Source organism: Macaca fascicularis, chromosome X, assembly GCF_037993035.2.
Source record: "Macaca fascicularis isolate 582-1 chromosome X, T2T-MFA8v1.1".
NCBI classification, from domain to species: Eukaryota; Metazoa; Chordata; class Mammalia; order Primates; family Cercopithecidae; genus Macaca; species Macaca fascicularis.
The window spans coordinates 126,187,103-126,211,564 of NC_088395.1; the positions used below are offsets into that span (position 1 = coordinate 126,187,103).

A 24,462-nucleotide genomic window follows, 5' to 3' on the forward strand; every position below is an offset into this window, starting at 1 on the left:
TTTCACTGCCCTGGAACTACTTACCCCCACTGCCCTCACTCTTTCAATTTTTCCTGCCTCCTTCCCTTAGCATCACTTCTCTCCACCAGAGCAGCTAACTCCCCATGGCTATAAGCATTGTGAGAAAGCAACCACGTTGTGTTCACTACCATAGTGTCAATGCCAACACATACTGAGGTGCTCAATTATTGTTTAGATAGCCAGGGTTTGAGTTGTCTCCATCCTACCTTTATTTCCAAAGAAATCAAACATGTATCTGAAGAAAAGGAGGCAGAAAATGAACAAACACTTGCTTTCCTATTGTTTCTAACAGTTTATATTTATTTTTAAATTATTATTTTTAAAAATTTTTTGAGGCAGGGTCTCACTCTGTAACCAAGGCCGGAGTGCACTGGTGTGATCATGGCTCACTGCAACCTTGACTTCCCAGACTGAAGTGATCCTCCAGTTTCAGCCTCCTGAGTAGCTGGGGCTACAGGTGCACACTACCATGCCCAGTTAATTTTTAAAAATTAGAGATGGGGTCTTGCTCTGTTGCCCTGGCTGGAGTGCAGAGGCACGATCTTGACTCACTGCAACCTCCACCTCCCAGGCTCAAGCAATTCTCGTGCCTCAGCCTCCCGAGTAGCTGGGATTACAGGTGCCCGCCACCACGCCCAGATAATTTTATACTTTTAGTAGAGATGGGGTTTCACCATGTTGGCCAGGGTGGTCTCGAACTCCTGACCTCAAGTGATCCGCCCACCTAGGCCTCCCAAAATGCTGTGATTATAGGCGTGAGCCACTGCGTCCAGCCTATTTTGTTTAAATTAATAGACTTTTATTTGTAGAGAAGTTTTGGGTGAGATGACTGCTCCTGCTTCACCTTCTGCCATGAGTTAAAGCTCCCTTCAGCCTCGCCAGAAGGTGAGTGATGTCAGATGTCAAAAATTTAATTTCTTAAAACTCATAGCTATTTAGTAAAGTTAATAAACACACTTAGCTTCACACTTGAATGCTGTTACTATTTATTGACATCAAAACAAAACAAGCTGAGACTAAAAGTTGCTATTTAACAGGAATAGACATTGGTGCAGTTTCCTTCCTGGAGAGGGTATGCACTCAGATCATGAGACCTAAGATCAAACACACACTGGATTGTCAAGAATCAAACAAGGACTACATTTCACCTCTTAATAGAAAAAATGCTGAAGACAAAACATGATGTTTAAAAATATTCTTTATGCTAAGCTCATAAGCAAACAAAAAACTAAAACTAATCCTAAAACTTTAGGACACTGGATACAGAAGTAACATAACTATTTAAATTTTTGCATCAATGAAAGTGTGATCTATCCTTCACTGTACTTGTACTACAAGGACATGCTTGTTGCTTCTACACTACCCAAAGTCAACACTTATCATAAACAATGCAATAGAACTAGATCGGAACAAGGCTTCAAAGCGACTCTGCTCTACCCAAACTCAGAAAATTCAATTCAGGATGAACAACAGCTTTTGATTTTAGAACCAGCTCTTACTTTTCTCTCGTGTCATATGTGATGAAGTCTTCCTTGACAATTCCCCCTGCAAATTGCAATGCATGTCCTCGCCGTCACCTTTTTCTGACACTTTAAAATTAACTGTAGAAATTGCAAAAGCAATCAAATTGTTCTTCCAATTCTGAACCTCAGATCAGATTCCTGCTTTGACACAAGACTTACTCCTCTGCAGTGTACCCCACCAGCACAGCGACTCCCTTTCTCTCTATTCCTTTGCCCTGAAGGCACTTCTGGATTGCTTAACGTGTGCTCTTTGGCTGCCTAGACAGTCAGGACACCTAAGGCGATCTGGACTTATCACTCCTCTCCTCCTTCTTTTCTATGGCTAATACCACTTTCCTGCTTCCTTTCTGCTGCTGAATCTCCAGACTTGGTGCTGTCATCAGGGGGACAGAGTCGATTTCGGCTTCGAGCTCCTGGTTGATAAAGCTGCATTGCTGGACGATCCTGAAGTACAATAAAATATGTTACTGTTACAACAATGCTATTAAGCTTTTATATGGGATTTTTAAGAGTCATAGTTATGTAATACTCAAGTGAAGTCATTTAAGACCAAAAATGTGAGGGCATGGTAAATGACAACTTGCCTACTTCCTCTCTCCATCTCCAAAGAAAAGCAACCATTTTGTAACTACTATTTTATATGCTTGGGTAAATTATTTTTTGGAGATAGGGCCTTACCCTGTCACCCGGGCTGAAGAGCAAGTGGGACGATCATGGCTTATTGCAGCCTCGACATTCCACACTCAAATGATCCTCCCACCTCAGGTCCCTAGTAGTTGGGATTATAGGCACGCGCTACCACGCTGGGCTGTTCTTACATTGTTAGTACAAACGGGTTCTCCCTATGTTGCCCTGGCTGGTTTCCAACTCTTGGGCTCAAGTGATCCTCCTGACTTGGCCTCCCAAACTGTTGGGATTATAGGCATAAGCCATCATGCCTGGCCCTAAGTGCCAGTTTTAAAGGAAGCACAGAAGATAGAGGAACATGTTAACACTACGGGGATGTAATCTGCCAATTCAGAACAGGAAAAGCCCTACAAGACAAATTGGTTTCTGCAACAAATGGTAGGAAAACAAGAGAAGGGGAAATTGTTTAAATTAAAAGAAAACTTGGCTGGGTGCAGGGCTCACACCTGTATTCCCAATACTTTGGGAGGATCGGTTGAGCTCAAAAGTTTAACACCAGCCTGAGCAACATAGGGAGACTTCATCTCTACAAAAAAAATTAAAAATTAGCTGGGCGTGGTGATGCATGCCTGTAGTCCCAGGTACTCTGGAAGCTGAGATGGGGGGGATCGCTTAAGCCCAGGAGGTTGAGGCTACAGCGAGCTGAGATTATGCCACTGCACTCCAGCCTGGGTGACACAGCAAGACTGTCTCAAAAAATACATTAAAAACAAAAAAGAACTGAAGGAGACATTTCAAGCAAGTATAATTTGTGGAATTTGTTTAGCTCCTATTAAAAAAAGACATTAGGCTGGGCACGGTGGCTCACGCCTATAATCCCAGCACTTTGGGAGGCTAAGACAGGAGGATCACCTGAGGTCAGGAGTTCGAGACCAGCCTGGCCAACATGGTGAAACCCGGTCTCTACTAAAAATACAAAAATTAGCCAGGCATGGTGGCTCGCACCTGTAGTCCCAGCTATTCGGGAGGCTGAGGCAGGAGAATCACCTGAACCCAGGAGGTGGAGGTTGTGGTGAGCCAAGATCATGCCACTGTACTCCAGCCTGGATGAGCTGAGATTACAGGTGTGCACCACCACAACCAGCTGATGTTTGTATTTTTAGTAGAGACGGGGTTTCACCATGTTGGCCAGTCTGGTCTAGAACTCCTAGGCTCTAGCAATCCACCCACCTCAGCCTCCCAAAGTGCTGGGATTACAAGTGTAAGCCACTGCGCCTGGCCCATCATACTATTCTCTATTCTACTTTTGTGTATGTTTACAATTTCTATAGTAAGTTAATAAAAGCCCAGCCAAGACTGAAAAAAAGTTGGCCGGGCATGGTGGCTCATGCTGTAATTCCAGCACTTTGGGAGGCTGAGGCAGGCAGATCACGAGGTCAGGAGATCAAGACCATCCTGGCTAACACGGTGAAACCCCGACTCTACTACAAACACAAAAAAATTAGCCAGGCATGGTGGTAGGTGCCTGTAGTCCCAGCTACTCGGGAGGCTGAAGCAGGAGAATGGTGTGAACCCAGGAGGCGGAGCTTGCAGTGAGTGAGATTGCGCCACTGCAGTCCACCTTGGGCGACACAGCAAGACTCCGTCTCAAAAAAAAAAAAAAAGAAAAACAAAAACTTGCAGATTATTAAAGTTCCCCTTTAAAAAATTCTATAATAACGGTGAACTAGCCCTTTCTTTACACTTGCAGGAAAGGGGAAAAAAAAAACCCTCATAAACAAGTTTAATGACAATCAGTACCTTGTTTCTTATTCGATCTCTCTTGACCACTTCTTCTTTCTTTTCAGTTTTTTCTGAGCTGCCTATTGATTCTGTACTTTCAGCCTTCTTTCCTTTATCCCGAAGTGTGTCTTTCTCTTTTTTCATTTCTTCTTCTTTTCTCTTAAAAGTCTTCTCTTTCTCATAGCGCTCCTTCTGCCTACGGCGCTCTTCTTCTTGCCGCTTCAGCCTCTCTCTTTCTCGAAGAATGCGCTCCTGATCTCGTTCATATTCCCGTTCTCTCTCCCTGTAGTCTCTGCCACTCTCATCTTCAGGTCTGCATGAAAAACAACTCTGAGACAGAACCCTGAAAGATCTTGTAATCACAAATGCAGAACACTGTGATTCTGATTTGGCCCCTGCAATGAGGTTGCACTTTTAGAGCAGAGTGAAAAATACTAGCGTTTTAAAAAGGAACAAAACCCCAAAACCATTCACCCAGATTAAAATACAAGGATATATCTGAAACCGTTCCTCCTCATCCCCCTGCCCTGCATAAAACAGCTTATCTTAATTCAGGTATATGTCTAGGACATAGCAGCAAAACTAGCATGTATAAATCAAACATAACAAAGAGTCCTTGACTACTGACCTCTTTGGTTTTTCATCTTTAGGTTCACTATCAGAACGCTTGGGCAATGTACAACTTTGCCCACTGGCTCTTTCATCACTGAGATTCTCTTTGTCCAAGTTCTTGGCTTTTTCTCTTTTGTCCAATTCTTTTTCATCTCCTTTTTCTGGCTTCTTGAGCAGCTTTAAAAAGAAAATGTTTATTTTTATTTTGAAGGCTGGGACACTATCTTCTGATTCTATTAAAAACCCAGTATACCAAATATTTAAAATTTAGACTAGACAAGGCCCCCTATCTCTGCAGGTGCGCTTAACCTTTTAGGTGAACAACTAGTGCACGAGAGCAGTAATTTACTAAAAGGATGCTATTAAAGTGTTATCCACTTGAACGAAGTGGTTTAATCACTTTGTGGCAATAGGATCAAGACTCCTTTGGCTTTTATTGTGAGGCAGGGTCTCGCTCTGTTGCCCATGCTGGAGTGCAGTGGCGTGAACATGGCTCACCACAACCTTGACCTCCTGGGCTCAAGTGATCCTCCTGCCTCAGCCTCTTGAGTAGCTGGGACAACAGGTGCACGCCACTACATCTGGCTAATTTTTAAATTTTTTTGTAGAGACAGGGTCTCACCATGTTGCCCAGGTTGGTCTCAAACTCCTGGGCTCACACCATCCTTCTGTCTCCGCCTCCCACAGTGCTGGGATTACAGGTGTGAGCCACTGTGCCCGGCCGCCTTTGGCTTTAAGTGGGTCAACCTTTAAGTGAACCAATGCATACTTCGAAGTATGCTTCTGCAGCAAACCAGCATTTTGATATAACTTGATGGGAAACAGCCCACAAATTTTAAGTGCTAGGCAGATCATTTCTGTTGGGACTGTTTTTATGTAGTGCTTGGAATGACAAATATCTTGGTCACCAAAGGAGAGATCCATTGCAGGAATAATTTTGCCTTGAGCCTGAGAATAACATACTTATGATGGTACAATTATCTTGCCATTAGAGATGAATAACAATTATTATTTGGCATTTGATTTAAAAATCTAAATGCCTTATACAACCAAATAGTGAAGTTCCATCTCTACTGAGTAGGAACTCTGTATTCAATGCCATAGATACTGACACATGTTCAAAAATGCCATTGTTTCTCACATCCCTGCTATAAATCTCTCGAGAATACCTCCAAGTGTTGGATAATCAGAGAGATTCTTAGGCAAAATAGAAGAATTTCAAGTCTCAGAGTAAAGGCATCACACAAGGTTCATCTCAGGGTGAAGGCATCATGTAAATTACTAAGCAAAAGGCAAAGCACCACAAGACATAAGCACGAAGCACTTTGGCACGCAGACAGCCACTGCAAATGGTGAGTCCAAAATGCACACTGAGAAGCACCAGTGTGAAGTGAGGATACCATGTACAGGTTTCATTGGAAGTGCTCTTATTTCTCCAATGAACATCCTTATTAGAAACCAAGGTGTTCATTACTCTAATAAGAACATTAATGAATGTCTCTAGCATGGCTGGCTCTACCTTCTGCCTTGCTGATTGTTAGGAATAGCAAGTCAAGTCACTTGTGGCATAGCAGACAGAGAGATTGCTGGAAAGAATTAAGATGAGAAACTCCATCCTCCCCCAAGCCCCTCATCACCAGTAATGAGCCCCGTAGAGACTTAGGGAACCCTTACTACATAAACTGCTGAGTTTTCAGGAAGTAAAATAAGGAGACCCTGCCACCCTCTCTGTGAGATTTTCTTTGACTTTATCTGAAGTACTAGGTACTAGTACTTCCCCAGGAAATATGTTGAAACAAGGGCTACCCAAGCCATGCCCTCAGAAGGGAAGTGGCAAGGTTGGGATCTTTCTGCAGATTTTCTTCTTCCCAAATGCAATGCATGAATCCGAATCTGCTGCTCACAGGTTCCCAGCTATATGCAGGAAGATACTATGGGAGTCATGTGAGAGGGAAAGGCACATAATGCAGGGTATTTATCCCTAGTCCTCTCACAAGGCAGCCAGTTATGAGAAGCGTATAAGAAGATGAGGCATGGTTGTCCTCCGGCTGTATGTCAATGAAGCTTCTGGGAACACAGCAGAGCATCAGGAAGTCACCTGGGCTTCCTTTTAAAGCAGAAATTTATAATAAAATAGTTCATCTTTTAAGAAGACTCAAGTCAATCTGAAGGGGTTTTCAACAAGTAACACTACCACCACCACCACCAAAAGGACTTATTAGCTAAGACCTGTGTGTGTGACATGATACTAGATGCTCTGTATCATGTACTTGGTCCTTACATTTTTCTGATTCACAGCTTGTAACAGAAACCTGTGTACCTGAAGACAGTGGAAAACAAACAAATGAGGTAACTTCATGTATCAATTATGAAGGAAAAGCTGAATAAAACCCATAAATCATGCCAGCCAGCCCTAAGCCCTCATTTACTATGAATTTAGAGGACAGTAGTCTACAAATCAAACATTTTCAATGACAAAAATGGCACAGATCTGCACCGAAGAAATAACATACTACTAAATCCTTTTAAATGATCTTAAATTTAAAAACGAATACTATTAGCATTACAGGAAAGATTTTTATTGGATCACTTCCCCCCAAAAGAGCAAAAACAAAACAAAAAATTCATTTACACCAACACAAGACACATGCATATTTAAAGAAGTAGATACATGCAATTTTTAGCAACATGCAGTCAGCTTCAGTACTCTCATACCTTAATCTTTGGTTCATCCTTTAATTTGTCCCTTTCTGGAATTCTGTCTATCTTCTTTAACTTTTCTATATCTTTCCTTTTTCGTTTCTCTTCTTCTTTCCATTTCCTCCTCTCTTCTTCTCTTTGTCTTTTTCTTTCTATTTCTCTCCTCCTTCTTTCTTCTCTCTTTTCTTCTCTCATTCTCTAGAAAGAAACATCAACACAAGTCTTCAAATAAAATAATCATCACCAAAACCCTAATCAATCCCGAAGGCATGGTAGACCCCGACTAAATAATCTTTCCTTCCTACTTTCTACAAAGTGGCATTCTACCACCGTTACCCCCACTCCACCCAGAAAACAAAAGGAAATGAAGACCAGGACCTGCTAATATTAGTCCTCCACTGCTGCCTTACTATCTCTCCAGAGGCTTTCAGAATATCAAAAGAGTGTCTCTGGGACAACCTAAGAACATTCCAGGTTTGTAGAGTGAACTCCTGGTCCAACAACCAGAGTGAAAGAGAGGGCCAGAAAGTGAGACCAACAAGACAAATCCTTAAAGAGTAATGGTGGAAAAAGAAGCTATTTATCCTCTAGAAACCCAATGCTCTTAAAATGTCTATAGAATGCAAAGCAATGAAATTAAAGTATTGAGAGAACTATAAAGACAAAAGATTTACCTGCTTGTTTTTCAGGAAGCTCAAAAGTGGGGTTGTCTTTTTAGCTACATAAATGTAAACAGATTATTAATAATACTTATCAATCCCTAGAAAGGATTCCATTTCTGACATTCCCTGCCAACCACCCAAGGTGGGAAAATGTGTACACCCCTTATGTGGAAAGATCACAATTGTAATATCAGAAAGTTTTACAGCATTCGATTTCAACAATATGGGATTAAAATACCTTTTAAAAAGTGAAGAAATTCAAATTAAAACAACAAAATAATTTCTTAAAAGAGTTATTCCCAATTGATGAGAATTAAGTACTTAGGACATTCTCTTGTTTTACTGAGTGTAAACTTGTTCAACTGGAAGAAGTTGGGGGGAAGGGGCTAAAAATATCTAATCCTTTTGACCCCATAATTTCACTTCTGGGAATTTATTCTAAGAAAGTTACCGGAAATGTGCTTATACTATGCACCTATTAATAAAAGTCAAGTTTTGGAAGAATATTTTTCATTTTCAACATTCTGAATAAGCTATTAGCCTTACAGCCATTTTTTAAAACACGTATTCCTGGCCGGGCACAGTGGCTCATGCCTGTAATCCCAGCACTTTTGGAGGCCAAGGTAGGCAGATCACTTGAGGTCAGGAGTTCAAGATCAGCCTGGCCAACATGGTGAAAACCCCGGCTCTACTAAAAACACAAAATTGGCCGGGCGTAGTGGTGGGTGCCTGTACTTCCAGCTACTTGGGAGAATCCAGATACTGCAGCAGAATCGCCTGAACCCGGGAGGCGGAAGTTGCAGTGAGCCGAGATTGCGCCACTGCACTCCAGCCTGGGCGACAGAGCAAGACTCATCACACACACACACACACACACACACACACACACACAGAGAGAGAGAGAGAGAGAGAGAGACACAGAGAGAGAGGGAAAGAGAAAAAGAGAGAGAGAGCAAACAACAACAACAACAACAACAACAAAACACAAAAAAACCCCACATATTCCTTAGGATAAATCAAAATTTTTTCAGGAATATGAACTTATTCCTAGGAAATACCAATTGACCTTCAAAGGCTTACCACTGTCTAAACGTTCCTTATCAGCCATCAAACTTTTTGTATTGATATTACATTTGTGTGACACTAAATAGGTCGAGGAATTTTTCCCACCTTATTAATGGATTCTCATAATGCTGTGAGGCAGGTATTACCATCTGCATTTTACAGTAACAGTCTCAGAGAAGCTAGTAACTTCCCCGAAGTCACACAGCTAGCAACTGAGGGAGGTAGGAGACAGACTTAGGTACTGTGATGAAAAGGCTGTTGCCCTAATTCCTTTTGCCCACTTACCTATTAATTCTCTATTTTTTGCTTCTATTTCCTCTAGCAGTGTTTCCGGAGTAGATGTCATTTTCTCGTTATCTGTGGCATAACTTTCCAAAAACTTTCTATATTCTGGATCTAAATAATCATTTAAGGAAACAGAAAACATAATAGACTTTAAGCAAAAAAGAAGACATTATCTAGGATACTGATTTATCAAATAATTTTTTACTTCATGGAAGATTAAAAAAAAACCAAACCATACCCACAAGGTAGACTATTTAGAGCTTAATTGGTCATTTGCTCTCAGAACTCCTATAACTGATACTCACTATAGGAATCTGGTATAACACGGAGGTCAGGAAAAATGAGACACCATGCATTATAACAGAACCACTAGGGGTATTACATAGTTTGCTTTTAAAAGTCACTGTCCTACTAAACTAAGTTAGGTGTTCCAAAAAGATAAATTAGAGAGAAGTCCTAGGTGTGGCACTTGAGGTGACTATAATTCCTGGAGTTCTCTCCTAGACCTCTGACCTCTGACATCAGAAAGGGTGACACATCTAAGGCACTATATTGCTTGTTTCTATATGTCACTTGATCAAGTCTTCCAGATCTAAATCTATAATAAAACCAATATCACAGCTATGTGTTATTGAGTCTTTACTGTGTTTTTTTTTTTATAAAATACCTGTAATAGTAACAAATGATGGAAATTAAACTAGATGATTCTAAAACATCAATCTGATATAAAATATGGGCCTAAGTCCTTATCCAACATAAAGAGTTGTGTAACAGCTATCTAACATAACATTACAAAGGTCTCAAAACCTGGAGCCAGTATACCTTAAATGGCAATTATTTTGGTTTTTCAGTTATTGTATTTCTTTCTTTTTTTTTTTTTTTTGAGACGGAGTTTTGCTCTTGTTGCCCAGACTGGAGTGCAATGGCGTGGTCTCGGCTCACTGCAACCTCCGCCTCCTGGGTTCAAGCAATTCTTCTTCCTCAGCAGCCTCCCAAGTTGCTGGGATTACAGGTGCCTGCCACCATGCCTAGATAATTTTTGTGTTTTTAGTAGAGATGGGGTGTGTCACCATGTTGGCCAGGCTGGTCTCAAACTCCTGACCTCAGCTAATCTGCCCGCTTTGGCCTCCCAAAGTGCTGGGATTACAGGTGTGAGCAACCGCACCTGGTCTCAGTTCTTCTATTCCTGTTCAGCCTAATACTATGTGTGTAGCTAACTGTATATTCAAAGACCAGAAAATAGGAGGGACAACTTCAGCTACTTTATATAAAGTTACCTGGGTATGGAAATTTTCCTACGACACTTCAAACCTTCTTCTTTATAAATGGAAACCAAAAGTCAAATAAATAATCATAAAAATGGTGAGGCCTCAAGAAGCACCTGTTAAACTTTGAAACCTATTTTTTTGTCCACTATTTTCTTTTTCTTTTTTTTTTTTGAGATGGAGTTTCACTCTTGTTGCCCGGGCTGGAGTTCAAAGGCACGATCTCGGCTCACTGCAACCTCTGCCTCCCGGGTTCAAGCAATTTTCCTGCCTCAGCCTCCTGAATAGCTGGGATTACAGGCATGTGCCACCATACCCGGCTAATTTTATATTTTTAGTAGAGACAGGGTTTCTCCATGTTGGTCAGGCTGATCTTGAACTCCTGACCTCAGGTGATCCGTCTGCCTTGGCCTCCCAAAGTATTGGGATTACAGGCATGAGCCACCACGTCTGGCCTTTCCACTATTTTCTAATCAATAAACCTATGGTGATTTGTTACTCAATAGTCAACATTATATTGTTCAATGGTTGAAGAATGAAACGCCCTAGCCAAAGAGAGCAGAAATTCTTTGCAAGAAACCCTCTCTATTCTAACAATTAAGCAAAGCTTCCATTGGCAAATAACATTTCTCACTTACTTTATTTTGTATATTTTCTAATTTAAAATTTTGGGGTCGAATTAACTCTTGCAAAGATATTATTTTTAAAAACCCCACAGCAATAGCATTATATAATTAGAGCTCTACTATACCATCATCGATAGTCCCGACTTTGGTATCTCTTTTCTTAGTCTTCTTTTTTGCAGCTTTTTGAAAAGGTGCAAATTCTACTATAGCGGGATATTCCTGACCTGTTTAGAAAAAAAATACCACACTTGCTATAACAAAGAAAATGTCAAAAGTGGATATAAGGGAATCAATCCATTGCTTTCTAGGACTTTTTTGATGGCAGTCTTCTGAAGAGGGTCTCCTAAAGGCATAAAGCACACTGGCACAACCATAATCAACACAGTAAAAAAGGAGCCACAAATTCACACTGATAACATAATGAAACAATACGGCATGGAAGTAAAATATTCATTTAAATTCAACTTATAAAATGTGATATTTTAATGTGAAAAAGACCCTACAAACTAATTTTCATTTAAAAATGTTAGAAATCTCCAAAATAGGCAAATCTATAGAGATGGAACGTAGATTAGTAACTGCCTGGAGTTTGGGGTAGAAGTGGTGAGAAGAATGAGGAGTGACAACTAATGGGTAGGGTTTCTCTGAGGGGTGATGAACATGTTCTAAATCTAGATTGTGGTAATAGGCTCACAAGTCTATGGATATACTAAAATTCACTGAACTGTATACTTTAAAGGGTGAATATTTCAGGCATGTGAATTATATCTCAATAAAGCTGTTATTTTTAAAAAGTTTAACTATGTGAGGTGATGTGTTATGTGAGGTGATGAATGTGTTAACTTGATTGTGGTAATCATTTCACAATGTATACATATATAAAATAATCACGTTGGGCCAGGCACGGTGGCTCACGCCTACAATCCCAGCATTTTGGGAGGCCGAGGTGACAGGATGATCACTTGAGGTCAGGAGTTTGAGACCAGCCTGGCCAACATGGTGAAACACTGTCTCTACTAAAAACACAAAAATTAGCTGGGCGTGGTGGCATGCATCTGTAATCCCAGCTACTCCGGAGGCTGAGGCATGACAACTGCTTGAACTCGGGAGGCAAAGATTGCAGTGAGCCAAGATCACGCCACTGCACTCCAGCCTGGGCGACAGAGTGAGATTCCGTCTCAAAAAAATAAGTAAATAAAAATACAAAAATTAGCCAGGCGTGGTAGTGCATGCCTGTAATCCCAGCTACTTGGGAGGCTGAAGCAGGAGAATCGTTTGAACCTGGGAGGTGGAGGTTGCAGTAAGCTGAGATTGTGCCACTGTACTCCAGCCTGGTAGAAAAAAAAACAAAAAAAACCCAAAAAAACAAACCAATTATCACACAGTAAAATTTAAATATATATTATTTTATTTGTCAATTATAGCTCAATAAAGCTGGGGAAAAAAAATCTATTAACACTTAAAAAAAAATACACCAGGTCACCAAAAGCACAGGCAACAAAAGTAAAAATCCAGAGGGCAAATCTCATATTAAGTGTTCTTACCACAATAAAACAAAAAGATAAAGTATATCTCTTATTTAAAAAAAGTAAAAAATAGATAAATTGGACTATGTCAAAATTAGAAACTTCTGTGCATCAAAAGACACAATCAACAGATTGTTTCCATGTCTTCCATGGGTTGCCTTTTCACTACTCATGGAATGGGAGAAATATTTGTAAACCATATTATCTGATAAGGGGTAATATCTAGAATATATAAAGAACTACTATAACTCAACAACAAAAAACCAAATAACCCAATTTAAAAAATGGTCAAGACACTTGAATGACATTTCTTCAAAGACAGTATACAGATGGCTAACAAGCATATGGAAATACGTTCAACATTACTAGTCATTAGGGAAATGCAAATCAAAACCACAATGAGGTATCATCTCACGCCTATTAGGAGGACTACTATCAAAAAAGCACGAAATAACAAGTGTTGGCAAAGATGTGCAGAAACTGGAACACTCATGTATTGGTGGGAATGTATAATGATGCAGCTGCCATGGAAAACAGTATGGCAGTTCCATAAAACATTAAAAACAGAATTACCGGGCCAGCCTGACCAACATGGTAAAACCCCATCTCTACTAAAAGTACAAAAATGAGCTGGGTGTGGTGGTGGGCACCTGTAATTCCAGCTACTCAGGAGGCTGAGGCAGGACAATCGCTTGAACCCAGGAGGTAGAGGTTGCAATGAGGGAAGATCGCACCATTGTACTTACTCCAGCCTGGGCAACAAGGGTGAAACTCCATCTCAAAAAAACAAAAAACAAAACAAAAAACAAAAAAAAATTACCGGCGGGGCGCAGAGGCTCACACCTGTAATCCCAGCACTTTGGGAGGCCGAGGTGGGGGGATCACATGAGGTCAGGAGTTTGAGACCAGCCTGGCCAACATGGTGAAACTCCATCTCTACCACAAATATAAAAAATTAGCAGGGTGTGGTGGCCCGTGCCTGTAATCCCAGATACTCAGAAGGCTGAGGCAGGAGAATTGCTTGAACCTGGGAGGCGGAGGTTGCAATGAGCCGAGATCATGCCACTGTATTCCAGCTTGTGTGACACAGATAGACTCCGTCTCAAAATAAACAATAAATAATAAAATAAAAATAGAATTATCAAATGACCCCAGAAATTCCACTTCTTGGTATATATCCAAAAGAAGTGAGAGCAGGGACTCGAATATTTGCACATCTGTGTTCATAACAATATTGTTCACAATAGCCAAGAGTGGAAGCAACTCGAATACCCCTTGACAGACGAATGGATACACAAAATGTGGTATATACATATAATGGAATATTAGTCTTAAAAATGAGGCTGGGGGCAGTGGCTCATGCCTGTAATTCCTAGCATTTTGGGAGGCTGAGGCAGGTAGATCACTTGAGGTCAGGAGTTTGAAACAAGCCTGCCCAACACAGTGAAACCCCGTATTTACCAAAAATACAAAAAAAATTAGCCAGGCGTGGTGGTGGGCACCAGTAATCCCAGTTACTTGGGAGGCTGAGGCTGGAGAATTGCTTGAACCCAGGAGGCGGAGGTTGCAGTGAACTGAGATCGTGCCACTGCACTCCAGCCTGGGCAACAGAGCAAGACTCCATCTCAAAAAAAAAAAAAAAAAAAAAGAAAGAAAGAAAATTCTGACACATGCTACAACATGGATACACCTTGAGAATATTATGCTAAATGAAATAAGCCAGGCAGACACTGTATGTTTCCACCTATATGTGGTACCTAGAGTAGTCAAACTCATAGAGACACAAAGTATAATGGTGGTTGCCAGGGGCTGCAGGAAAGGAAATAAGTTGTTTAATGGGTAAAGAGTTTCAGTTTTGCAAGATGAAAAAGTTCCCAAGATTGTTGCACAACAGTGTGAATATACCTTAATGCTACTGAACTGTACACTTAAAATGGTTAAGATGGTAAATTTTATGTTATGTGTATTTTACAATTTTTAAAAACGCAGAAGGAAGGCTGGGCGCGGTGGCTGATGCCTGTAATCCCAGCACTTTGGGAGGCCGAGGCGGGCGGATCACGAGGTCAGGAGATCGAGACCATCCTGGCTAACACGGTGAAACCCCGTCTCTACTAAAAATACAAAAAAAAAAAAAAGAAAGAAAATTAGCCGGGCGTGGTGGCGAGTGCCTGTAGTCCCAGCTACACGGGAGGCTGAGGCAGGAGAATGGCGTGAACCCGGGGGGCGGAGCTTGCAGGGAGCCGAGATCGTGCCACTGCACTCCAGCCTGGGCTACAGAGCGAGACTCCGTTAAAAAAAAAAAAAAGCAGAAGGAATGAGATAATGACATGTTATATGTTACAACATGGATGGACCTTGAAAACATCGTGCTAGGTAAAAAAAGCCAGTCAGAAAAGACCACATATTGTATGATTACATTTATATGAAATGGAGGGAAATCATAGATATATAAAGTAGATTAGTGGTTGCCAGGGGCTGGAGGGAGAGAATGGGAGGTAACTACTAATAGATATGGGTTTCTTTTTGGAGGGATGAAAACATTCTGGAATTAGTACTGATGGTTGTACTACTTTGTGAATATACCAGAAACCACTGAATTGTACGCTTTAAGAGGATAAATTTTACTATAGGTGAGTTATATTTCAATACAAAACCCTCAAGTGACTAATGGGAAAAAAATTCACAAGCACCCTGTCACAGAATGTCAAAAACAAGGTATCCTATCCTTAAATCACTGGCATATAGACATAAGAAAAAAAATAAAAATAAATAGAATTGACCAGAAGGCACTGCAAAGCAGTCATAAAGGAAAAATTATGTTGGGAATCCCAGTGAGTACAGAATCAGATTAGCTTCAAAACTGTGATATATTAGGCCAGGCATGGTGGCTCATGCCTGTAATTCCAGCACTTTGGGAGGCTGAGGCGAGTGGATTGCTTGAGGCCAGGAGTTCGAGACCAGCCTGGTCAACATGGTAAAACCCCATCCCTACTAAAATTACAAAAATTAGCTGGGCGTGGTGGCACATACCTGTAATCCCAGCTAAGTCGACAGGTTGAGGAACGAGAATTGCTTGAACCCAGGAGGTGGAGGTTGTAATGAGCCAAGATTGTGCCACTGTACTCTAGCCTGGGTGACAGAGTAATGGTCTGTCTCAAAAAAAAAAAAAAAAAAAAAAAAAAAAAAGAAAAGAAAAAAGGAAAGAAAATGATAAAAACAAAAATACAAACCAAAAACCAAAATATATTTGAGAAGGAATAGATAAACCAGACTGAAACAGAGGGAAATTGTGGAAGACAGGCTGAAGAAACAGAAGTGAGGCCAGAATATGGAGGACCCTGACTACCAGGCTAAGGAGTTTGGACTTTTTTCCCCCAACCGTTAGTTTAAATCATTATTTTCAAAAAGATTAATTTCATGGCAATATAATAGACTGAATTATACAAGAATGGGAAAAATGGAAAATCCTGTAAGTTTAGAGACAGTGGTTGTCTAGACATTAAATGATGAGAACATAAAGTGTGACTGAAAGTCTAGGTGAACAAGATATTAAAAAAACAATAAAATCCAGCCTGGGCAATATAAGTAGACCTTGTCTTTAAGATTTAAAAACAAAACAAAACAAACGAACAAACAAAAACCACAATGGGGAAAGGATAGTCTCTTTAATAAGTGGTGTTGGGCTCGGTACGGTGGCCTGCACCTGTAATCCCAGCACTTTGGGAGGCTGAGGTGGGGGGATCACTTGAACCCAGGAGTTCAAGACCAGCCTGGGTAACATAGCAAGACCCCAGCTCTATAAAAAAATTTAAAGCAAATTAGCCAGGCATGGTGACACGCGTCTGTAGTCCCAGCTACTCAGGAGGCTGAGGTGGGAGGGTTGCTTGAGTCCAGGAATTCCAGGCTGCAGTGGGCTATGATTGCGGCACAGCACTCCAACCTGGGTGGAGACCCTGTCTCAAAAGATAAACAATAAATTGACAAGATTCATAACTTACATGTAAGAGATTTTAAAAAAGGAAAAAATTAAACACAACTCAGATTTCCAGGCTAAGTAACTAGAATCTAGTTAAATATCTACTGGAATAAAATAGTTGGAGTGGAAAAATAGCTGGCTTGGGGAGATTAATAAAAGTTGGATAAACACTGGCAATCCTTCAATTTTTACTGGCATAGTCCCTGACAAAAATTTAATTTTTACCAACTTTGAAGGAATATTGAAAAAAACAAAACTAAACAAGAAGACACACTATTTACCTATAATTGCAAACCAAAAAGAAAAGTGGCAAATGGCAGCTTAGACATTCTCTGGCTAAATGTTGTAGGTAGCATATAATAGAGTGTTAAAGCAGAAATGTGTCTTGCCTATAGACTGGACCTTTCTAGATATAAAGTAAGAGAAGTATCAAGGTTTTTTTTGTTTTTGTTTTTGTTTTTTTTTGAGACAGAGTCTGGCTCTGTCGCCAGGCTGGAGTGCAGTGGCGTGATCTCGGCTCACTGCAACCTCTGCCTCCCGGGTTCAAGCGATTCTTCTGCCTCAGCCTCCTGAGTAGCTGGGATTACAGGCGCCGCATTTGGCTAATTTTTTTTAGTATTTTTAGTAGAGACGGGGTTTCACCATGTTGGCCAGGCTGGTCTCGATCTCCTGACCTCGTGATCCACTTGCCTCGGCATCCCAAAGTGCTGGGATTACAGGATTACAGGCGAGAGCCACGCACCGGGCCGAGATGTATCAAGTTTTTTTTTTTTTTTTTGGAACGGAGTCTTGCTCTGTCGCCCAGGCTGGAGTGCAGTGGTGCGATCTCCGCTCACTGCAAGCTCCGCCTCCTGGGTTCACGCCATTCTCCTGCCTCAGCCTCCCGAGTAGCTGGGACTACAGGCACCCGCCACCATGCCCGGCTAATTTCTTGTATTTTTAGTAGAGACGGGGTTTCACTGTGTTAGCCAGGATGGTCTCGATTTCCTGACCTCGTGATCTGCCCGCCTCGGCCTCCCAAAGTGCTGGGATTACAGGCGTGAGCCACCGTGCTCGGCCAATGTATCAAGTTTCATGTTTTAATTATATACAACTTTGTGAGAATGTTCAACAGTATCCCAACTGGGAACTGTTGGCTTAATGGATTTGAATTAAATAAATGTTTGTCTTTGAAGCAAAATAAGAAGTAAATATTTAAAACTTATCAAACAAGTTTAAGAGTCACTTATCAGTACTGCAGCTGAAACTCTATAGTCAAAACAGCAGGTTTAAGCCAGGGCAAAAAATTTGTCACACGAGGAGAAAACAGTTGCAATTTCACTCAGTTGATCAAATTAAAAAAATAGTAAGTTAATAAAAGTAACCAAGGACTGTGAAAAGTCACATGTCTATTTATAAGACTGCAACAAGCTTATCAAATGTGTAAAACTCTTTACTTAAATGTTGCACATTTTATCACCCAGGAAGCAACGCAATGCACACACTGTCTTAAACATACAAATGACAAAGAATGACAAAGAAATTCCCTTTTTATTTCAGTTACCAGAACTCACCTTTATTGTCAAGGAATACATAACCATCAAAGCGATCCCTGAACAAAATAATGTCCTCTTGGTTTTTAAAGTTGATGTATGCTCTGGCATACATATGAGGATACAAACTGCAGAGAGGAAAGCAATTATGTAAATGTATTTGCAGGTGTCTGGCCCAATTACAAGTATGCATATATTAAAGACAAGCTCAAAAATTAAATGGAAAACAGTAGGATAAAAAGAGTGAAAGAAACCTTTTTCATTTACCCCTTTCCTTTTTTTTTTTTTTTTTTTTTTTTTTTTACCTCGTATCATTAGAAAAAAACTCAAAATAATCATGCTCAGGCATAGGTTGAAGATGTTCCTGAAGCTGCTCCTTGGTCAAAGTGGGAGGTAATCTTCGAATTACCACCTTAAGAAATGCATAAGGAAAATAAAATTAGTAAAAATCAATTTTCTCTCATACCTGAAAGAATCACAGTTCCTGAAGAAGACTGGGCTTTTTAAAATATGAGATCACTTGTAAAAACCCAGGAGAAAATATTCTGCAGCCCAATGCTCAGAAGTAGTCAAAGATAATAGTAACGCGGTTTTAAAAAAAAAACGCTTGGAAATGAGAACCACCTGGAGCAGGGAAAAATCTCAGGTTTTGCTCTTTACAGCAGCCCTGCAGTTTACCAGGTTTGTGCATCATTTTCGATCACCCATTTTTTAACAGATCTAGTGGCAAGAAATTAGTAAGCCAACCCTGGTCTTTGTGGGTGCCACGAAATCTTGATTTAGTAACAAGTTTCTCCCACGTCCAACACATCTTAAAACAAAATCCTTGCCCATTGAACTTAAGAATTCAAAACTCTAACGAATACAAAAAATCCACCCATTGCTCTCAAAATAGGATGCTCTCGATCTACCCTCCCGTACCATTAATCACCCTGAACTCTCCCCCAACTCGCCTCCATGAATAATATTCCCATCCCTGATGTCTCCTTCAGTATTTAATATTTCTCCCCAATTACACCTTTAGTTCCTCATTCTTTATACCGTCGCTCTCTCTTCCCATTATCACCTCACAGCTCTGACCTAAACCCTTCCCGTTTGGGGAGTCCCCCCTTTTCCTCACCCCTACCCAGGATTTGGCCGGGAGGGGCTCTCCCCATTTCGGGAGAAAGGATAAACCAGGATGGTGCGACTTCCATTCAGGCGAAGAGAAGAAGGGGAACCTGAGAGAGAAAGGGGCCGGCCCCATTCCCAGCCATCCTCCCCGCGCTGCGGACCCGTCCCGCCCTCTCCCGGGCCAGCGGCCGACCGGGCACCTTGCTCAGCGCTTCTTTCTTCTCCTTGTTGCGATCCTGCTTATCTTCCCCCTTGGAGCTGTCCCCCGAGGTCCCACCACCGCTGCCTGTGGCCCCGGCGGGGGTTAACAAGGTTACTCGCTTCTCCTTAGGCCTGTGCTCCTTCTCTTCCTTCATGGCTACGTCCCCCGCTGAAGCGGCTCGGCCGGAACGGGGCTACCCCGGTCACCAACGGCTCCAGGGAAGCTCCCGTCAAAGCTCCGCCCCCAACAAATGCCCCTTATGATAAGTCGGGCCCCACGTTCCACTGGGGCCTGCCAAGCTCTCGCGAGACTTGGGCCTTTCCCAGTGCAAAGGTTTTAACACCTGGTTTTTACTTCCCGCCCGCCAAGTTCCTGTGCCACCCAATCCCCTCGCGGCGCAGACTCCCTCTGGGCCCGCCCCTTCGCGCGTCATTAGCAACTCCGCCATCTTGAAGTGACTCTGTCGGGGACTACAAGTCCCGGCATGCAAAGCAGCTGCCCGCTTTTGTTGGGCGTTCAGGAGCCAGAGGTATCTCAGGGTCCCTGTTTGTAAGTAAATCGAATCCTTTCATCTTCAGAGTTTTTCAGGTCGAAAGATACGTTCTGCACGCTTAGTTTCCATCGGATAAACTCAATGCCGTCCAAATTTTGCCTCACTAGGGGAGCGACTTGTATATTTTGTCTTTGAATTCAGAGGCTTTAGAATTTATTTTCCTACAACTCAAAGAAAGAGCCTAACATTAAAAAAAATTTATTTTCCTTATATTGATTAGGATTTACAGATACTTAGTAAACACTACAATATTAGCCGAGTTCAGTGGCGCGCGCCTGTATTCCCAGCTGCTAGGGAAGGCTGAGAAGGGAGGATCTTGAGCCCAGGAATTCGAGGCTGCAGTGAGCCATGATCGCGCCACTGCACTCCAGCTTGGGCGACAGAGCGAGACCCTGTATCTAAAAAAGAAGGATAATAATAAATAAACACAAGATACTGATATTTAAAGGAGTAATATGACCAAAATATACGAGATTTGTTTTCATCACCTTATTTTACAAAAGGATCATTCTCCCCAGGTACTGATGTCCCACAGGGAAGGGAATAAAAATAAAACCCAATTTGATTTAGTTGTGATCACCCTCTTCACTTAAAAAGGGCCAATTTTACATTATTTATAATAACTCCAAACTGGAAACAATCCAAATGTTCTCAATAGGCAAAGGGATAAAACAAAATATGGTACAGCCATAGAATGAAATGCCACTCAGCAATAAAAATTAACTATTGATATACGCATCAACATAAGTGAATCTCACAGTGATTATGTTGAGTGACAGAATCCAGACACCAAGAGAGTACATGTTGTACAATTCCATTTATATGAAATTTTAGAAAAGGTAAAACCACAATGATAGAAAGCACTTCAGTCGGCCGGACGTGGTGGCTCACGCCTATAATCCCAGCAATTTAGGAGGCCAAGGCGGATGGATCACCTGAAGTCAGGAGTTCGAGACCAGCCTGGCTAACTTGGCGAAACCCCGTCTCTACTAAAAACACAAAAAATTAGCTGGGCGTGGTGGCTCATGCCTGTAATCCCAGCACTTTGGGAGGCCGAGGCAGGCAGATCACCTGAGATCAGGAGTTCAAGACCAGCCTGACCAACTTGGTGAAACCCTGTCTCTACTAAAATACAAAAATTAGCTGGGCATGGTGGCGGGCGCCTGTAGTCCCAGCTATTTGGGAGGCTGAATCAGGAGAGTCACTTGAACCTGGGAGGCGGAGATTGCAGTGAGCCGAGGTAGAACCACTGGACTCCAACCTGGGTGACAGAGTGAGACTCCATCTCAAAAAAAAAAGAGAGAGAGAGAGAGACAGACAGACACCCATAGAGGACAAAAACCAAAGTAAAGATGCAATAGGAGCCCAAGGCAGAAAGCTGCCTCAGGGCCAACTCCCATTTTTGCTGACCTCTAGAATATATTCCCCTGACTCTGCACTTAAATTTTTTCACTCTAAATGTCCAGCCTATTTTTGGATTCCTATTCCTGTGGCCAAAACTGTTTCCCTGTATTTGGGATCTGTTACTCTTTCTTTCAGTACCTGGCCATTCTTATGAGCCTTGGAAATCATCAGAGTCATGTATCCAACTGCCTATTTAACATCTCCACTTAAGACGTCTAACGTGTTCAGCCACTGAATGCATCCAAAACCGAACACTTGATCTTCCCCCACACCAACTGTATTAGCTTCCTATTCCTGCTGTAACATTACCACAAATTTAGTGGGTTTAAATAATGCAAGTGTATTATCTTACAGTTCTGTAGGTTAAAAGTCCAACAAGGTTTTAAGTTTGTCCTGTGAGGGGGCAAAAAATATAGTAAGGCTGAGCGCGGTGGCTCACACCTGTAATCCCAGCACTTTGGGAGGCCGAGGTGGGGGATCACGAGGTCAGGAGATCAAGACCATCCTGGCTAACACAGTGAAACCCCGTCTCTACGAGAAATACAAAAAATTAGCCAGGCGTGGTGGTGGGCACCTGTAGTCCCAGCTACTCGGGAGGCTGAGGCAGGAGAATGGCGTGAATCCAGGAAGTGGAGCTTGCAGTGAGATTGCACCACTGCACTCCAACCTGGGTGACAGAGCAAAACTCCATCTCAAAAAAAAAAAAAAAAAGTAAAAATAAATAAATAAATAAATAAATAAATAAATAAGCAGTCCAATATGGGTCTCACTAGGCTAAAATCAAAGTGTTGGCAGGACTGAGTTCCTTCCTGGAGGCTCTAGGAGATAATTGATTTCCTTGTCTTTTTCAGACTCTTGAGGCAGCCCGTATTTCTTGGCTTGTGAACCCTTTGTCTTCAAAGCCAGCAGCATAGCGTCTCTCTTTGACCCTGCCCCTACTTCTGTCTATTGTCTGTATCTCTTTTACTCTCTGCCTTGCCATTCCAAGTTTTGTTTTGTTTTTTCAGGGTCACAGCTCACTGAAGCCTTAAACTCCTGAGCTGAAGTGATCCTCCTGCCTTAGCCTCCCAAATAGCTGGGACTACAGGTGCATGCCATCATGCCCAGCTAATTTATTTTTATTTTTGTAGAGAAAGGGTCTCACTGTGTTGCCCAGGCTGGTCTCCAACTCCCGGCCTCCCCACTTTCCCCTTTCACTTTTAAGGACTCCTGTGTTTACATTGTGTCCACCTGTAAAATCCAGGATAATCTCCCTATTTTAAGGACAGCTGATTAGCAACCTTAATTTCCTTTTGCTGTATAACCTAACATAGTCTTGGGTTCTGGGGATTAGGATGTGTACAACTTTGGAGGAGATATTATTCTGCCTAACACATACTGTAGACTTCCTTTTTAATGAAACTTTTAATTGCAGTATAACACGTGTACAGACAAGTGCACTAAAAGTATCCAGCTTGCTGAATTTTCACAAAGTGAACACACTTATGTAACCAGCATGCAGATCAAGAAACAAAACATTGCCAGCACTCCAGATGCTCTCTTCCTGCTTGTTCCCAGTCATTTTCACCACCAAGAATATCACTATCCATTTTGCTTTTTCTTTTTTAGCAGCTACATCCTTCTATGAATGACTTCTAATACTATTGAGTTTGTCTGCTTTGAACTTTACGTAAACTGAATCATACAGCATGTATTCTTTTATGTTAGTCTCCTTTCTCTCAACATTTATGAATGAGATTTATGTATTTATTTATTTAGAGACGGAATCTTGCTCTATCACCCAGGCTGAAGTGCAGTGGCACCATCTTGGCTTACATCTTGACTCACTGCAACCTCCACCTCCCGGGTTCAAGCAATTCTTCTGCCTCAGCCTCCCCAGTAGCTGGGACTACAGGCATGTGCCACCACACCTGGCTAATTTTTGTATTTTCAGTAGAGACGGGGTTTCACCATATTGACTGTTGGATACAGGGAGTTCTAGATTTCTCTTCAAAGAATCGGTATGTCAGTATGTTCAGTTCTTTGTCTTCCATTGTAAAGTTTAACTTCCTCGTAGTTTCAGTAAACAACCTTTTCCACCAGTTTTAATCAGTAGTTCACATCTGTTCCCCTGATCACCTGCTCGGTCCTGACTCACCCTGGTCATCTGCTTTGACCTGAGTCACCCCTGGTCACTTGCTCTGACCTAAGCCACCTTTAGTTACCTGTTCCTAACCGTCCTTCCCGCCAAACTACTTACCCCGCCACTCTGTCTCATACCCCTGCTCTCTTTAAAGTAGCCAATCGGAATTAGCTTAGATTGTGCAGTCCAACCCTAGCCAATAGGGGAACGACACAGCAGTAGGGGCTACCTGTGTCAGGAATAAGAACCCCTTCCCCTCCCTTGTTCAGGTGAGCTCTTGCCGTTACTCCATTCACGAGTTGCACCCTTCTATAGAAGTAAAAATTGTCTTGCTGAGAAAATTAAATTTATGTTTAATTTAAATTAAAAAAAAAGTGCTGTTTCTTTGTGGCACCGAGGAACAAGCATTTTGTTTCTAACATTGGCCAAGCTGGTCTTGAACTCCTGACCTTGTGATCCACCTGCCTCGGCCTCCCGAAGTGCTGGGATTACAGGTGTGAGCCACCACGCCCAACTCATTTATGTTATATGTAGCTGTGGATTATTCCTTTTCACTGTTACATATTATTCCATTGTATGAGTCTACTACAATTTATTCCACTCTTAGGGGCTAATACTCATAGTGCTACTGGGAACATTTTAGAACATATTGTTTGGTGATTCATGTCAGATACATACCTAGGAGTGGAATTGCTGGATCACAGAGTAAGCATATGCTCAACTTTAGTAGATACTACCATAGAGTTTTCCAACAGGGTTGTACCAATTTACACTTATCAGCAGTGTGTGAGATTGCTTCATACTCTTCCCAACATCTGGTATTGTCTGGTAGGTGTGTAGGGGTAGCTTATTGTAGTTTCACTTTG

At 41.7% G+C, this 24,462-nt stretch overlaps 1 protein-coding gene across 4 annotated transcripts; it reads right to left on the reverse strand.

Moving 5' to 3' along the window:
- Positions 1-990: 990 nt before the first annotated feature.
- On the reverse strand, positions 991-19,748 carry UPF3B (UPF3B regulator of nonsense mediated mRNA decay). Of its 4 annotated transcripts, XM_005594464.4 has the most exons (11): positions 19,516-19,748; positions 18,508-18,614; positions 18,224-18,330; positions 11,294-11,392; positions 9,278-9,388; positions 7,940-7,983; positions 7,281-7,463; positions 6,847-6,885; positions 4,582-4,742; positions 3,972-4,266; positions 991-1,988 (listed from the first exon to the last, which is right to left on the reverse strand). In XM_005594464.4, the coding sequence occupies exons 1-11, from the start codon at positions 19,669-19,671 to the stop codon at positions 1,839-1,841; spliced, it is 1,452 nt and encodes a 483-aa protein (XP_005594521.1). In that variant the 5' UTR covers positions 19,672-19,748; the 3' UTR covers positions 991-1,838. The 4 variants fall into 4 exon arrangements, with proteins under 4 accessions (XP_005594521.1, XP_045239179.1, XP_005594522.1 ...); XM_045383244.2 differs by lacking the exon at positions 11,294-11,392; XM_005594465.4 differs by lacking the exon at positions 6,847-6,885.
- Positions 19,749-24,462: the final 4,714 nt, after the last annotated feature.

Bases quoted from the DNA above. Each gene is read 5' to 3' on its own strand.
- UPF3B (XM_005594464.4), bottom strand. From the start codon at position 19,671: ATGAAGGAAGAGAAGGAGCACAGGCCTAAGGAGAAGCGAGTAACCTTG. The intron at 11,393-18,223 runs GTGAGTTCTGGT...TTTTCTAAACAG, and splicing joins TGTATTCCTTGACAATAAAG to GTCAGGAATATCCCGCTATA. The intron at 7,464-7,939 runs GTAAATCTTTTG...GTTTCTTTCTAG, and splicing joins GCTTCCTGAAAAACAAGCAG to AGAATGAGAGAAGAAAAGAG.